Source organism: Anser brachyrhynchus, assembly GCF_964034855.1.
Source record: "Anser brachyrhynchus genome assembly, chromosome: 17".
NCBI lineage: Eukaryota > Metazoa > Chordata > Aves > Anseriformes > Anatidae > Anser > Anser brachyrhynchus.
Window position 1 is genome coordinate 10,736,658 of NC_137710.1, and position 17,954 is coordinate 10,754,611.

Sequence of the window (17,954 nt, forward strand, 5' to 3'; positions counted from 1 at the left end):
AGAGAAATGTACATGAAAAATAGCAACTGAAATTAGCCATATACTTAGAAATTAGTTTGATTTAAAATCAAGCTTTTTTGTCAAAGAACATTTACATTTGCATAATATGAAATTTAAAAATCTGATTACTTTAAATAAAATTTGAAGACGTTAACATCAGGCATGCCTTATCAGAAGGTGATGTTTTAGGAGGTGTTGTGATATGTGATACAACGTCTGAAAAACTGGAAAAGCTTTGTGTAACAAACTACACGGAAACTGACAGTTTTAGAAGTTTGTTGTGTTCATGAAAACTGTTCATAAAGCCAGTAATCTATGATGCATAATGAAAAAGTGCAATGAAGAAGGGCGGAGGAGAATACAGGAAGGAAAAAAGAGGGGACTGAGGAAATAATATGCAGATGACCAAAAGTAAAGAATTCCCTACACAGAAATGATTACATTGTAAGATCGTAAATTGGTAGTCTTGTTCCAATGTGCTTTCCTGTGAATGTTTTCTGTGCTTTCAAAGTGGAGCAATCTTGCATTTTGGTTATCTGTTCTCTTTGTAACTATGTTTACAGGTGATAGCTCCAGTGTTTCCTCTAGAATTATGTGACGGTTCAATTTCTCTTTCAATTTTTTGTAAACCCTGCCTCTACTTAAACCATTCTCCTACAAGTCTGCATCTTCTTACATTTTACAAGAGCTTCCCTATTTATATCGTTCTAATGCACATTTGCTTGATATATAGAACTAGTTCCTAAATGGGAAAGTCATCTTTATGAATCAGAAAGCAAAGACTTCCAACAAGGTATCATCCAGGATCTATGCACCAATGAAGGAAACAATTGAGGAAGTGTAGGATTAGTAAGGAGAATGAACACCATTAACAGTTAGCAATTTCCTCATAGCAAATGATGTAGAAATATTGCAGGAAAGCAAAACAAACAATTAAAATATGGATCCTAGCTTTGCTCATATTAAGATCAGTGGTAATGGTATTCTCATTCACTTTATTTGAAAAATATTGTTATTAAAATTATGTCACCATCTACAGCCCAATCCGCTGGAATTCTATAGCATTTCTCTTATTTCTCAGTAAAACAAAGGCTTCAAATATTTAACCTCATATATGATAGTATAAAAATAATAATTTTCGGAATCGAATTTTATATTTTGCAGAACTGTTTACTACACCATTCTTACTTATACTATTCCTAATCTACTTGTACAAATAAAACTATAGCTGATTGTTCTAGTATGTCCATTGGGTATTTATGACATTCAGTATTTCCTACAATTTGTTATACTTCTGTCAAGCACAGGCTTTTCATTCCTTATCCGTGAACCACTGTTCTAGCGTCTTCTAAGATAATGAATAATTCACTGTGATAAACATAACATAAAAAAGAGCACCAAAAAGCAGCTGCTAATAGATACTGGAGTGATGGAGAGGGCAGGAATAAGAGTAAGAATTAAAGTTAACCACATCCTATCGTGTATCCATGATCTTTCATACTTGAAAAAATATAACAAATCAACTGAGGACCTAATTCCTGTCACAAATAATTTTATGATTCTAATATATAAAGCAATCCCATTTAGAGAAGAAATTATTCATATCCTAGTGGCCTATTCTCTGACTTCTGCAGAAGAAAAAAATGTAGAAGGTAACATTAATACTTAACCATTTGCTAACAATGCCCCAAATAGCTCATAAAAATCTAGCATTCAGTCAAATGCAGATACAGAGGTTTGTGATATCTTCCTTGTAACAACAGTGTAGATTTCCTACTTTTATTACCCAAATACACATATAACAGATCTTATAGCAAGGTTTAGTTATGTAGGATGACTTCAGCTGCTCTAACAGTTGATATATCAAAATACTCATCTGAGTCATCTACCCTTTGATTTTTCTCTCATTGCTTCTGAACATGTGATCCTACTGTATACCTTACACAGATCTGGAACTTACTGGACTCCTCTATGAGGATAAAAATCAAAAGAATTGCTATTTCAATCCGGAATTCATCTAACCTACCCTCTAGCTTTCTGTACTTATTTTTATTGAGCCTTTTGCCTTTTTTTTTTTTTTTGGTCCTTCAGATACTCATGTACTAATCAGGTACTTCGCAATCATTTTTTTTTACTTAACAAAACAAATTAACCTTTTGAAATGCTTTAAGTCTCAGTCTGGATTTCTGGATAGCAATGACAGCCAGATGCTCTGCGGCACACTGCCTCCAGGACGTTTTAGACACAGCCACATTGCATTTAGTTTTGTCAGCCCTGGATTTTTTTTTCCTTTAACTTTTAGAATCCAGTTTATTTTGATTGTTTTCCTTATTGCAAGTATGTTTTGTTGTTGTTGTTGATTTAAAATTTATAATAACTGCTTTCCTTTGAAATATGAAGAACAGCAAAGGCACAGTGCAAACTGCCATTAGAACCACTGCCAGAATTCATGCTGTTGGACTATACCTAATATTAAAAGGCATTATAAAATTTAGTCTATTCTGGTAAGTGCAATGACATCCCTAGCCACTATGAGCAAGGCACTACTGCATAAACATTTACAGCAATGAAATTCTAACTGATTTTGGCAAACATGAATGGAAAGAAGCTCTCATTGCTATGTCACAGTTGCTGTGAGAAAGCTCAGCTTGCTAGAAGCACTCCTAGCTTTGGCAGGACCCAGCTGAAGCAAAGCTCATTGTCGACTGATATGACACTCTACCATGCCATGTTGCCAGGGAAACAGCAGAAGAAGAGAACATAAGGTTGTTAAACTGGAGGGGTTCTGAAAAAAAATGCTCAGAGCCAGGCTGTCCTGAAGTAGATGTGGCATACCTATGAGATATCATGTTATTCTGTAAAATGAGTTTAGTCATAAGCCTTCTCCCCCAAACTGATGGATAGCATGATGGATTCTTGCTTCTAAAAATGCCACTTCTGTTACATGGATTTTATGCTAGCTAGTGTTAAACTATTATCAGTAGTTTGTTTCTACTGATGATAAGTGGTTGGGGGTTGGTTCCTATTTATAAATTACAATATGACCAATCAGTAAGTAATGAGAAAAAGCACACAGTGACTGGACTGTGTATTTCGAAAGCAAGTTGTTTCAATCAGTTTAATAATAAAAAGAAAGGACAGCATCAAGAGCAAATAGCTAAAAATTAGTGACAGGAGTTTGAGAACTGAATTAATTGGAGGAGTTATTCATTGTCTGCTAATTTTGAAGTATAATCAGGGGACACTGTCATTGGTTGACAGGTTTGAAATTCAACTAAGCCTATTAATAGCTATAAAAAAAATGAATTTCGATGCTCAAAAATCTATCCCAAGAATCAGGCTTAAGTCTTTGCAATGCACAATAAACATACATATATATCTCCGTGGCACATGCATATGCTGTCTCATCCATTATTTGTCATAAGAAAGAAAAGAACAGTCATCTAATGACAAAAATCTGTATAACCCCATATCCAATCTGTGATGGGCTGCAATTAAGATCAGGGGAAACATAAACACTTCCCTCCTATTTTATCCCTGTTTTCAAGATCTGAACTCAGAACTTCCAAGTTGGAAGCTTCTCACGTTGTAGCTTCTTAGTAGGCTTTTTTTTTTTTTAAGTGTTTTGTCAAAAAGCTTATTTGTATAAATATGCCATGAAACTATTCTTATTAGCAGTAGACAGAGTTAATGGTTAAGAAACATACAAGAAAGAAAACACACACACAAAAAAATGAAGAGGAGAGAAAGAACAGTCTTATAGTGCTCCACAGAACAACAATGGTCAGTGACTGGTCCATGGACAACGTTGCCCTGACAAGATGGTTCATTTGGCCCACAACTCCTCCACCCCAAGTCATTCTGGTGGTGGCAGCAGTCTGCTGCCATGAGCTGTCTTATTCTCTAGTTGGTCAGCTGTGCAGGCAAGGCACCATGCACAGACAGAATGCCTGTGCTGCAGGTGTCCAGTAAAGCCAGTCACTGCTGGGAACACACAGGGCTTACTACAAACACACAGTGAAGGCCTTCAGCACACCCAGAACTATGATCTCTAAGAAGAAAGGAAGGACACTTACCAGCTGCTGCTACTCCCACCAAATAAAAATAAAAAATAAAAGCATACCAGACATGGCTAGAAAGCACTGTACATGCCGATATACAGTGGAGAATCCTTTAGATAAATATTTTAAACAAGAACACAAATACATATTCCATAGGAGAGAAGTGCTGTAATAAAGACTGAAGATACATATTCTCTAAGAATATGTATAATTCTCTCCTATTATTGCTACTCAAAAAATTCTCAGAATAAATTCTCAGAAAAAAAAAATAGATTTGTTAAGTGGAGTTGATCAAATATCCAGGAACCTGTATCTTGACAAAGTTTGTCCTATTATTAGATTTAGTATTCTTATAAACTCTTACTTGACTATATTCCCCTAAAAACAAAGATTACTTAATACTAAGATCTCTTCCTTTTTTTTTAATAAATCATACTTCTGTTGCTTTTCTCACCACAAAATGAAAAGCTAGAAATATATTTAATACTGTTAAGAAATAACGATGTGAAATTCCAACAGTCTATGCACAAAAGACATGGCAGATAGCTGACACTCATGGTTCCACATTAAGAAGACCCAAAAGAACTATGAAAACTGAAGAAGTGGATACATAAAAACAAACCATTCCTTATGCAAGGCACGTCACCTGGGATGATAGTCATACCCAAGATAAGTTTATCCAAGGATCTAGTCCTCCAGCATGAGAACAAATGAAATTTCCTATTAAAGGATAGCGTAGCAGAATAAATACCAGAACTACTACTGAAAATATCAGTAGCAGGTCAGACTAAACAGCAGCTTTTTTATATCATTTAGAAATATATTAAATAGTGTAAGCTGCTGAGCATCTACTGCTCCTCTGCTGCCTCCTTCGTTTGAAGGAGTTGTCCATCAAATCCTGCTCCTTCTATCTCTAATTAGTTGTTCACTCATGACAAACCTTCCTTTCTGTGGCAGCCTAGTTTCTCTTGGAAAGGCTTTGTCAAAATCCATTTCACAAAGTAAAATAATTTCATAATCTGGATTCACTTCCCTGTATGCTTCTTGATCCACTCCCTCATCTCCATCCCCCCAAAGAATTCAAACCCCAAAAAACGAATCAAAGAAATGACCACACACAATCATCAACTCTAGAAGGCATGATTTCACTTTGTAGGAGCCATGTTGATTTATTCCCACTATGTTTTTTTTTTTTTTTTCCTCATGCACTTGTATATCCTAGTCAACATTACTAGTTTCTCCCAGCTTTTGTCCTCTGCAGGCAGACTACCAACAAAAGCTATTCATGAAAGCTATTTTAAGCGCAGTTACAAGGAATGTGATGTTAGTAGTAATACCTTCAAGATGATTAAGTATTTGCTACACACCTTGTAATGCTTTTCAAAGAACGGGCACTTACTATTTATAGATTTCATACATGATTTTGTCTTCTCTATCATTTAACTTCCTTGTTACTAATCCTATCAAACCTTGTAGGGCTTTTAGTATTCAAGACCACTTCTTATTTTCTCATCAGACAATTTTCTTAGCTAAAGCTCGTCAACTGTTTTGCAAGTTCTTCTGTTACCAGCTTCCAAAGTAGATAGTTTTAGTAAGTGAAGTGTCAGGACAGAGGTTGGACTAGATGATCTTGGAGGTCTCTTCCAACCTAGACGATTCTGTGATTCTGTGAATGTCACAGGGCAGACATGCCCCTTTGGTGGCAAGAACAGCGAGTACCGTAGCAATTTGGGAGTAAAATTTCAGATCAACCTTTTCCCCTGTCCCCCTTACTCCCTAAAGAATGAGCAGCTCCACTAAACAACAGCAACAAGAAGAGTTCTCTACCACACTCCATGTCAGGAAGCAGTGCCTTCCTACACTCACAGGTCCAGGAGCTACATCTAATGTCTCTGTTCTCCTTTTAAGTTACAGAGCCTTTCAAATTTGCACATTGACAATAATGCATGTAAGCTAATTCACATTAGTTAAATATTTTCTAACCAGATAAGGCCAGCTGTCTACCAAGTCATCGAGGATTTCAGACACCCTGTTAAATATGTATTGGAAATACATACTGGAGAGGTGTTCTAACATCCTGGAGGGTTTTAGGATTGGCATCCCAACAGTACAGAAAGCTCAGGCGTATGCAAAGTTACACTTCTACTAGTAGGAAAAAAAAAGATGATAGAAGAATATATTTACCTAAAATGAGATTTTCTAATAATAGAACAAAATTCAACCAAACCACCACACCAAAACTCATTGCAAAGTTGCACAAACAGTAAGAATCCTCCTTGTTTGTTCTGATCTCTGCTAGTTTTTAAGGCTAATTGGACTCCGCTATTCCCTCCAGGCCTAGCATACCACACAGAGTTCTTACAGTTTTTAATCTATTTTTTGTTCAGTACAGTTACCAAAATAACCCAAAGTTGCTGCTTTTCCAGATCAAGATGGATTTTTTCTTTTTCTCTTAAAGTACTTAGTCCCTGCGATTATTAAGTAGACATTAGGTAGTATTATGAAAATATACAAATGCTTCTCTGCCCACTTGAAAACTACTGCACATATGTTCTGAAAGGCTTGGTCATGATTGGTACGTATGTCCCACAGTCCTAATAGTTGTTGAATTTCTTACTGTTCAAGAGGTTCCGCAAGGACAATTAAAGAATATTTTATTAAAATTATTAAAAATTATTAATTTTTAATTTAATTATTAATTTTTAATTAATTTATTAATTATTAAAAAGCAAAATCTGGAGAGTTCCATGTAAAGATGGCTATTTGCTATAGGAGAAACCTTTATTGCTCTGGTATATTCTCTAATTCCTGTATTTGCCTTATGACATATGCTCTAACTTCACTTATTTTCTGTGAGAATGTATTTTGGAAAATCTTGACTTTCCAACCCAGTTCAGTTGAACAAGGCTGAGAAATTTAGTTCCTTTCCTTCACAAGTTAATTTCTTATTGACAAGATGCTATCCAGATCATACAATCACTTTCTCTAGCTGTGAAACAGAAAGAGGTGCTTTCTGTTCATACTGACTAAACTAACCAGACAGCAGCAATGGCTTTGCTACTGACTCATTACAATTCTGCAAGTGCTTGACAGGTGTCTCTTTGTTCAAACACACTACTGTAGTGGCTAGTTTAACTCATTAGAAAAAAATTACCCGCACACTAGATTGATAGACATTACTGAAATTAGTGTTTTGTTGGGTTGTTTGGTGTATTGTTTTGTTTTTTGGTTGCCTTTTTTTTTTCCTTTTTCTTTTATAGTTTGGGGGTTGGTAATGTTACAGAACAACGTATTTTTTACTTAAGTTCTTTTTATTTACCTGACAGTATCCATATCCCTCCACCTCCACCATTCTGAGCTTGAAGCTCATAGAATATTCAGTAGTATTCTGTCCTGTGTGTTCTGTTCTGTAGGTAGATAACCACATCAGAAGCATATGATTTTCAGTTACATTATTCAGCATAATTCATCTTCAGACTTGCAATAATATATAATAAAATGCATTGCAACTTAGATCTTAAGTGATCATTCTTTTACATATTTTACAATATACATGCTTGATAGAAGCCTTCAAGCTGGAGTCTTGAATATCTCTATGTAAACTTAAACTTTTATAAGGAAAAATATATATTGCTGTCAAACGGAAAAAAAGGCAAGGCTACAATTCCATTTGCAATGCTGAAAGATTACACGTATGAATGCTGAAGTCATCTAGGCTTTGCTCCCACGCAAAATTCTCTGTGAAACATCTTGAAATGGAAATGCTTTGCAAAAGCAAGCACACCTGAGCAGTTTAAGTCAATCCTTTTTCTCAGGTTCCCAAGAGACTTAGTTTGTCAGAAAGATGTTGCACTTAAATCAACGTTGGCCAATATGGATTTTTACCACTGATAAAGAGTGGTGTTAACATACATGTGGTCTTTATCACAATTCCATCTCAGTGTATTCAAAGTTCAAACAATTGGCCTATGACAGAAGACCTTCCAAGCGAATTACCAGTAAATACTTGAAAGGTTCGATTATGATCCCAAAGATGTGGTTTGCATAAGGCCTGCTGCAGTCTGAACTATTTGCTGCAGTATTTTGTCGTCTTTCATCTGCATCCATCTTCCTTTGAAGATGCTATACTAAAAACATAACCTCAAAAAGGCTAAAGTTTCGTTTTTCCGCTTGCAATGGCTGTAAGAAAGGGAATAAAAATTAACTAAACCCTAAGCTTCTTGCAAAAATTTTTAACATTCATATTTATAAAGTTACTGAACTACTGCCATTTTTAGAAAAAGGAGACGCGCATCGTGTGAATTTTGTAGAACTACTGATCTCAGAAATTGTCATACATTCGTATTTAACTTATTCCATTATTTACTTTATTACTGTATTCTTGAACAATCTTTATTATCTAGAATGCTGTTGCAGCTATATACTGTACAAGGAAGTTGAAAAGTATCCATCATATGTAGTAGATATGAAACAAATCTGAGTGCACACAAATGGAGACTTTCAAAGAAACTGCAGAACTACTTTTTATGATGAGAAACAGGTGTAGTGTAACATCAGAGAGTAAAGATTATTTAACATTCTCTAGCATCACATTAACTTAAAGAGAAAAGTTTGAGTAAAGATGAGACACATATTAACAGGAAACTCCTCCTAAGTACAGGTTTCAAAGGGTAAAAGCAAAAAGATGATCACTGGAAGAGTCTAACAAGCACATAGTGGATGCTAACATTATCAAAGGCCAGAGATGACATGTTACCATAGTATAAAAGATGGAATAGGTCAAGCAGCTGTTATGGACCTTGGAAATTAAGACAGGTAACATGTTTGATGTAATAGAGAAGGAATTAGTGTGGGGATTTAAAAAACCCTTAAGGCAACCTTCTCAGAGTGCTGGTCAGGAATAATAACTGTTATAAAAAAAAAATTTAGCATTCCAAACATATTCTACAAGCCAATTTTGCAATCATGTCAAAAAGAGGCAGCACCTGTACCTGGTTGAGTCATATTAGGTATGTGCACAGAAAGATAAAACTACGCTTGCTACACGTTAGGCAGAAAAGCACGTGTAAGATTGTGGGATTGAAAATGGACACACATCAGATTTGCAGATAACCCTAGATAAACAGGAAAATACTGTTATTCTGTTGAAAAAAACGAAGGGTTCTGTTTTCCACTCATTTTTTGTCCTCACCCCCCCCCAATTTCTTAGTCATTATTTTAACACATCTTCAAAGACAAGACTTGTTTATAGGTTTATATCCAATTCTGTCAACAGGAAACATCGAAGTTACCATATTCTTATAGATTGTTTGCTTAATTGTCACAGTAAGTTATGTTTGACAGTGGATGAGTTTCATTTGATAGTTCTCTTCACCATAGTCACTACACTAGGAAGCGTTTTAGGAACTCAGCTACCTTATTATTTGTAGGACTTTTCACGAGTCTCCATATTGCAGTTCAAGTGATTTATCAGCGTAGGTTCTCATACAGTTTAGCTATCAGAGCTATTTAACGCTATTGTGTATTCAGCACACCTGGAACATGCAGTGCTCTCTCAGAGAAGTTATGGTTGTGTTTGGATTAAAAAAAAAAGTAGGTGGGCCAAACATAGCTTTTTTTTTTTTTTTTTAAATGAGTACACAGTCAAGTTCATCCTGAAATGCTGTTAGTATCCCTCCTCTTCTTTGCCACTTAAGGGGGAGTTTCAGGAAGACAACTGTTCTCACATTTTTCATCTGTGCTCTTATTTCTCCACAGGTCAAAAATGTCTGCAGATTTTTATTTTTATATCAGCAAATACTTGGACAGCAGTTACGTACACATGAGAGCTGAGACAAAATTCTGAATTTCATAGTTTATTACTTCTGTAAGTAGCAGCAACAAAAAACATCAGATTGTTGAAAAAGATTAAAACAATCATAGATTAGCTCTCCAGGCTTTCAGAAAATATTGATTTTTCTCCCCGTGGTTTACTTCTTTTTGATTTTTAAATCTGAAATGCAAGGCAGAAAGAGTCTGAAGAATTGCAAAAAGCCAACTTAGCCCTAGTCAGTGTCTAGACTTAAATAAGAGATGTTTTTCTCAGTCCTTCTGAAAATGAGTAGTAAGAATTAGGGGCAATGTTTCTCATGTCAAGAGGAGGAGGTTACCAAACAAACAAACAAAAAAATCAGATACAGTGATCTGTTACAATAGGAAGGCAGTGTCAGTACCAAGACAAGGACACATAGACAATGAAGTGCATGTCTGCATGTAGGACAGCAAATGGTGAATCAGTTAGTACAGTACAGAGAAAGAGATGGAAGTGCAGTGGATTAGCTGTAAAAAATCTGTACAGAAGAAAAGAATTGGGAAATACTACGTATGGGATAAGCTATACCAACAAAAGCAAATAAAAAGAAGCTAATTCAAGCAAAGCTGACAAGAAATTTGCAGAAATTCTTCACACACACACACACCAAAAATTTGCAAAAATCACTTAGGGGATAAAATATTCTTTGAATAGCCTGAGACACGTGGACACGGTAGAAGTACAACAGAAATCTAGAGAAACCTGAGAATGCCACTAAAAATTATTTAATCTTTTTCCCCTTTTTCTCCCTAAAGCAATTTTCTTTGATCTGGTATTTCTCATGGCCTCTTATTTTAGTCGTATGATGTACACGTGGAGTTGAAGATGACTGACTCCCCTAATCTATTAAATATTATTTCAGACCTAGCTTTAAAATAAAAACTTAGCAGGATTCCAATTCCTTTTTACATCAAAGTCGTATGCAATCAAGGCTCTTACCAGCAGTCAGTACAAACTGAATCATAAGAAAAGCTCAAAAAGAGTACCAGAAATGAATCTGTATCTGAATTTCAGATTCAGACACTGGACTTACTCATCTCTCCGGATTCAGTGCATTTACTGCTAACATAACCCAGTGGACATCTGGGATGTGATATTTCATTTACAAGTCAAATTCTATGATTAAAACATAATAAGATTAATTTATTTTCTAGCCACTAGCTTGGGATGTCTGTAGACCTTGCTGAAATGCAAATACCAGCATGTCTATATACTTCATTCAGGTTTTATGCCTTTTGATTAGCCACATAACGCTCTAAGTTAATTGTTTTTCCATATCTGATTGCCTTCATTAGTTTAACTGCAGATCTGCCCTGTCACACTCATTAGGAATTGTTCCTTCCTACATTCCTTCCACAGCACTATCAAAAGACGCTGTTGATCTCAGTGTAGTAGTCAAAATGTTACTGTGATTTAACAAACTAAATATTAGAACTTGTCTTAGGGATGAAGAGGAAGAAGAGCTTATCTGTATTTAAATTCAGTTTCCCTTTAATAGTGGTTGAGCCTATGGATAAAGAATAAGGTGTTTTATAAATGAGAACTTCTTAGTCTTCAATTTGAGAATTCTAAAAATTCAGTCTAGCACATTTTCCCCCAGTCTAAGTGTTTTTCAGACCTGCTATTCATGGATACCAACAAATCGCAGCATTGGTCAGCAGAATGTGAACTTGAGAGTACCTGCAGTGCTCTCTGCAAAAGTTACCACAGCGTACAAATCCAAACGGATCCCAGCATTGCAACGTCCCAGGCATGCTCCCCAAGGCAGGCAGTTAGACACAATCTATTGTGTAAGCAGTGACCAAAACCAGGACTGTTAAGAGAGTAGTATTACGCCTCCACACAACTGAAACTACATTGCCTATTTATTTTCAAAGCATTCTTTTTTTATTTCCCCTTGAATTTTCATAGGCATTTCAGTAGCAGACCTCAGAACAGAAGCATTTGAAGTTACTCATATCAGAGAGATTGTATTTCTCCCTCAGAAAAGTTGTTACATTGTAGTACTGACAGATTTTGTTCATTCCCTGCAGACTGGAAGATGAGTGTTATATAATCCTGCACGATGTTTAATTTAATGACTGTACGTTTTTACTTAACATGTAGAAATGTGAAGTTGCTGGAATGTTCAGATACTTGCAGTGGAACGCTCAAAATGGAACATATAAAGCAGACCATTTTACCTAGAGTAAGCTAAATTGAGCATCCAAATGCCAGTTTAGGTCCTCAGTAAATATTCTACCTTCAGATTTAGAAGCATTATTTACTATTTTTTCTGGAAAGGAAACATGAAATTGTAAAGAGTTACTTATATCCTGTGCCAAATAGTATTTAGAACTAGCATCTGCTGCTAAGTCTAGAATACATTTAATCATGAATAGAAGAGTTTCACATTAGTACAGTTTTCCCCTTCTCAACCGTTATTCATCAAGTGGATTGTTGTGCACGTTTCTGTTCTGGAGAAGTACAATGGCTTAATGTGTTTGCAAACAATTGGACTTTGCCTGCAATTCTAAATCACGAGTTTGGGAAATTGAGGAAAAAAGTACAGAGCATCCTTAGGTGTTTCTACAATAGCTTAATTTTCTTACCAAGAAGAGAAGGTCAGCTGCTATCTTAAATCTGAAACTGCCCATTTTTCTTCCACAGGATAACTTTTATTCACTAAAATGTTTCTGTTTCCTTTTCTAAGTCTATTCATAGCTACAAACGTTTTCTCTGGTAAGACAGAATGTTACCTAGTAGCTCATAACGAGCATTCCATTTGCAATAAATTGGAAGCATTTGGTCAAAATTCAGCTTAGGCAAATGATCTTGACAATAACATTTTTTTCCTTGAAGAATCATAGAAAGTGCATGCAAAAGGGATTCAACCATATAAGGCAAGCTTGTAAAACAAAAGGATTATTTCTGGAAACTATTCTGTAGTCTTGGTTCAAACCTAAGTATAATTGCTTCTCAAACTTATCACTTAGCTCCTTTTAAATAAGAAAAAAAAAATCTTTGTAAAAAACTATATTAGCAACCAGAAACTGGCAACCTAAAACCTTGACAACGGAGTTAGAAGTACAAATGGATTGAAATAATTTCACATCACTGTATGAATAATTATAATAGATTGTATAAAATGATACTTTAATTCCCTACATGCATGGGATGCGAAGGGAATAATTTTATGTATTATCTTCAGTGATCTTCTCATCTTTTGCTGGTTTGAGGGGGAAAGGAATTGGTTTGTAGAACTCAGATCTTAAACAGACAAGACTTCACAGAAGAGTAAAAAATAAGCAAGCAACTTTTTAAGTTAACTTTTTGATTTTACAGTACAGACTTTAATTCTTCCTAAGGGTGGCTATTTTCAAACACAAATAGAACATGTTTAGGAACCACGAGATGATAAAAATCATTCCATGTTCCTAGCTGACAAACTCCCATCTCTTAAGCACATTTTACAAGGCTGTCAAAAGAAAGTTTAAATAAAACCCTATAAAGTTCAACTCAAGCAAACTAAATGTGATAGCAAATACGTAGCTGCGTACATGTAAGTGTGCTTAAATATTTCCATAGTTACTGTATTTGCATGCTGTGCAAACCAGAGACTAACAATAGCATTAAAGGGGAATTAAACAGAAGTAGTTATTCATTGGACAAGGCAAATCAGCCATATAAACAAAAGCAAAGAACATTTTATATTTAAGGTTCCATTCTAATTAAAAGCTGTATTTGATTTTTTTTTAAAAACACTAATTTCATGTTATCCGAAATCCTGATAAAAAAATCCTAGAGACAAAAAAGAAGAAACAACTTTCACTATTTTAGATTCAAACTTTCCTAGGACTCACAAAACAATGCCCAGATTAATCATCCTGTACACAAAGATATACACTGTTCTAAGTGTTATTTGAAATAATGCTTAACCAGATAAACTTGAACATTTAGCAAAAAGCACAAACCAAAAATTTCTGCTGTCATTTGAGGAGCACCTCAATAATAACATTAAACAATTACATTTTTAAAACCTATCCAATGGGGGTAACTCTCTAAACAAAGAGTCCGAACACTGGGGAGCGGGAATGGAAAAGGAATATCGAGGGAGTGAGGAGCAGAAGATGCACTTACTGTTTGGTTATCTTCATACAGCTTCAAGTCATATCCACTCAGCTCCACACAGAAAATTATTGCTGTAACCCCCTCAAAACAGTGGATCCATTTTTTGCGTTCAGATCTCTGTCCACCCACATCCACCATTTTGAAAGTCAGCTCTTTGAAGGTGAACTTATTTTCTACAATTCCTGTGGTCATGTCCCGAGAACGCAGAATGTCTTCCACTGTAGGGATGTAGTCCAGTGCTGCGATCCTTTCTAGGTCATTTAAGTAGTATGCAGCATTATCCTCTAGGTGGTACTCATTGGAGCGACAGAAGCACTCCTGCACACCAGGGTCTGCCCAGAGCCGTTTCATGACTCCCAGAAGCTCGGGGGTAATCTCGCCTTTGCTCTCAGCTGGGCCCGTCAGGGCAAAGAGCTGCACAGCATCATATGCTCTGTCAGGATTGTGAAATTCTATCTTAAGGGTGGCTAGAGCCCGAATGATGCGTGTGAGGGAGTCAATTGCATTATAGATGATCAGAGGTTTGTATTCCTTGCAAGCCTCCAAGTTAAAGCCACCACTGTGAATGATTTTCATCTGCTTTACAATAGTACTCTTCCCAGAATTGCTGGTACCCAGGAGAAGAAGCTTAATCTCTCTTCGTTGTCGCTGACTTTCAGAGCGCAGGTGGCGGTCAATCCTCCGGGACCGCCGCGCTGCCTCTTTCTCCTCAGAGCTTTGCCTACATCCCATGGTATAGCAGGCTGTTACAGAAGGGAAGGGCCGGAGATTGTCTCAGTTTCTTCACGTCTCCAAGAAGGATCTCTGACGTCTTCCAGCTCTCGTGCCAGGTACACCTTGTACGGAAAAAATCCAATACCTACTGGTCCAAGAGGCCTGTACCTCCTAATTCAGTTCCAACACGGATGCAAACACTTGTAGATAAGCAACCACAGAAATAGTCTCTTCAGGAGATCTCATGGCACTCCCCTTTCCAGTGCATAAACAGTGGCACATTCCTGTTACTGAAGGGACACTTCCCTTTGCCACAGTTTGGCTAGGTCCATCCAATATTCTTTTCTGTTCTGCATAATTATTTTGCTGCCTTCTGTCCAAAGGTAAGGAGCCGCACTTTCACCTTCTCTGCTCTAGCCCTCGTCTTCTAATTGTATTTTCTGGTTGCTGTGGTGATGCTGCTAGATAGCGCTGACGCTCTTTTCAGTGGTGCTGTACTTGTTTTGTTTCTCTTCCCCCACTTCTTCAGCTGATCCAGTTCAGCTCAATAAATCTATGCTTTCCACCTGCCAAACAATGAGAAAAAATGAATGAAGTGAGCAACTTTGCTTCCTTGCTACTGTTTCCCAAACAGAAACTACAGATGGAAAAATACGTAAAGAAAAGCAAAAATTCAAAACCCCAGCAAAAATGTAGTGACAGCTGAAACTTGCAGACCTAAGAAAATGTGGTTTCTGAACAATAGTAAATCAAATCTTGTTTTCAAGCCTTCTGCGTTTTATTATCTAAACCTACATGAAAACAAACAGTGCTCTGCTGTGTCCCAATTTCTCCCTCAGCAAGAGTTTATGGCACTGCTTTTCCTGCACAGTCCTGTTCTGACTGGTTTTCCTGAAGTAGAAAAATGAAACAGTCGCAACTACTTTTCCCAGTCTCTCTGTTTATATCAATATCTTGTACTCAGATGTCCTCCTGAGTTTTCTTTCATCTTTTCTGTTTTGTTTGCACTGAACATTTGAGCAACTAAATTAGGAAGCAAAAGGAGGTGATTAAGTTTGCTTCATGATTTTGTGAGAGTTACTGATCTTTGCAGAATTCCACAACATATCTTCCTTCCCCTTGGAGACTGGTACAGTTAAATATACTGCCTGCACCTTACATAATCAATCAAATGATATACTACTTGAACAAACTTTGTAAGCTTCTTTCCATAGCAATAGTGTTATTAGGCCTCTTCTCTTCCATTTTTACTACACAAGTTCTGAGAGGTAGCAAAAGTGAACAATGACCAGAAGGCAAAAGTTTCATACAAAAAACACAGGAAATGCCATCCAAAGCAAGAGGTGAAAGCTTTGCAGTGACTGTTAGAGCAATTATTCTTTCCCAAATTAGGGTTTAAGCCTACTAGTTGGAGCTCTGCAGAAGGCAACAGCAGGAAGCAGTTACCTCTCACAGAGGGAAAACACATTGCTAACAGCTGATTGGTGACAACTTGCCTCTTTTCTAGGAAGGGCTTGCTGCTCCCACTGAGCTCTGAACATGCTGGGCACCAGAAGTCACAGCTTCCAGCTCTTCATCATATGCTGACCCCAGCCCACTTTGGCACCTGTCCTGCTGTCTGCTTACTTGCATGTGGAGGGTCTTCAGTGGCTTTTGTTGTTGTTTTTTTCCCCAAACTAGACTGCATGCCATTGACATACCCTCAGAGTAGGTTTTGACCCTTTTCTTAAATCTACTAAAGGAATATAATTTCCATTACATTTTAATAAGACTGTCTCTCAAATTCCATTTTAAACGTTGCCCTAGAAACTCTTCAGAAATTTTTTCTGCATTCACTTACTAGCATTTCAATGTAAATGGGACAAAGCATCAAAATCCATACTGAAAAGGATGATTCCACACTAGCAGGAAAGGGAGAAAATGATCCAGGCCAGATGTTTAATATCTAGCTTTCACGAGAAAAAAAAAAAAAAAAAGAAGAACTAAAACTACTTGCAGCTTCACATACTTGGCTTTTACTTTCTTAAGCATAATGACAGAATTTTTAGTGGGCAAAAGATATTTCAGCACTCAAAATAATCATGTGTACTTAAGTAACTGCAATGGAGCACTGGATTTAACAATGTGTTTTTCCTTTTCTGACATTAGTTACATTGTGGGATAAGAATCACTTTTATAGATACACCTTCTGTCTACCAGCCTGATGCATTTCATTTTTAATTGACCACCCTGCCATAGTTGGAAAAAAAAAACAGTTTTATAGCACATGCTTTCTAGGATACTGTTTTACTATTGAGAATTTCAATTCTGCATTTATCTTGCCAAAAATCAGCCATGGATTTCAGCAAGATCTTGCTTTACCCTTCCCTGAAGTGCCACCATAGTAGAGGAGTTACACCAAATAATAGTTTAAGCTAGATTTAAATTATATTAATCAAGATACAGCATAACAGAAGAGCTTCTGCATGGCAAGAGTGGAGGGGGGCTTCACAGAAACAGATAAGGACAATTACATCAGCTACAGTCTGAAGAAGGGTTGTATGGTTAAAATAGAGGATAAAGCTCAGCTGTTTTAGTTTCCTAGCATCTTACATTTTCATGAAAAAACATCTTTCTTTGACTACCTCCACTCTCCCACCCCTCTCCCTCTATAAATGTTCAATTATATATCTAGAATTTCACTCCTCGGGTAGTAGAAACAAGTGTAATGATCTCAGGCTGTCCCGTTTAACAAAAGGTATTACTCTTCTTCTGCCATTTATGCATTAAATCATTGTCACAGTGGGCTATCCTAACCTTAGTTTCTGTCTTTTGCATAGCTTTCTCCCTAAAGATTTTTAAACTTACTGATCTCTTCTAGTTTATGATGGGCTGGCAGGTGGGAATTAGAGTCTACGCATCTGTTTTCAGATCTGGGGTCTACAGTTCTGTAACAGCATCTTGGCACCAGGCAGGTTCTCCCAACACAATGCATCCCTCTTCAGCAGTTTTCAGTACATATATAACGTGAAGTATGTGTGTACAAAAGGACAAGCAAAACAATCATTGTTAATTCCTTAGCATCAGAGAGAAAGGTGTAAAGACTAGGCAGCTTCAATGGATGAGTTTTATGGATTTGGTCCTGAAGATTCTTGGGACATTAGCCTGGGACAGTTGAGCTTGCTATCACTCACTCTTAAATACTTTCACTGATTCTATATTTGTCTTTAAATCCCTTC

At 36.6% G+C, this 17,954-nt stretch overlaps 2 protein-coding genes across 8 annotated transcripts in view; one reads left to right on the forward strand and one right to left on the reverse strand.

Annotated features, from left to right (window-relative positions):
* RSPH14 (radial spoke head 14 homolog) overlaps positions 1-17,954 on the forward strand; it is a 95,488-nt gene that overhangs the window by 36,523 nt on the left and 41,011 nt on the right. The gene's annotated exons all lie outside the window — the stretch shown is intronic.
* GNAZ (G protein subunit alpha z) overlaps positions 1-17,954 on the reverse strand; it is an 87,568-nt gene that overhangs the window by 27,436 nt on the left and 42,178 nt on the right. For all 7 annotated transcript variants that reach the window (XR_013940447.1, XM_080560107.1, XM_080560105.1 and 4 more), the window contains one exon: positions 14,032-15,302. Coding sequence is in view for 6 of the 7 variants with exons in the window: in XM_080560107.1 (XP_080416233.1) it covers positions 14,032-14,754 (723 nt within the window). In the remaining variant the exon portion in view is untranslated. The remainder of the gene's footprint in view (positions 1-14,031; positions 15,303-17,954) is intronic.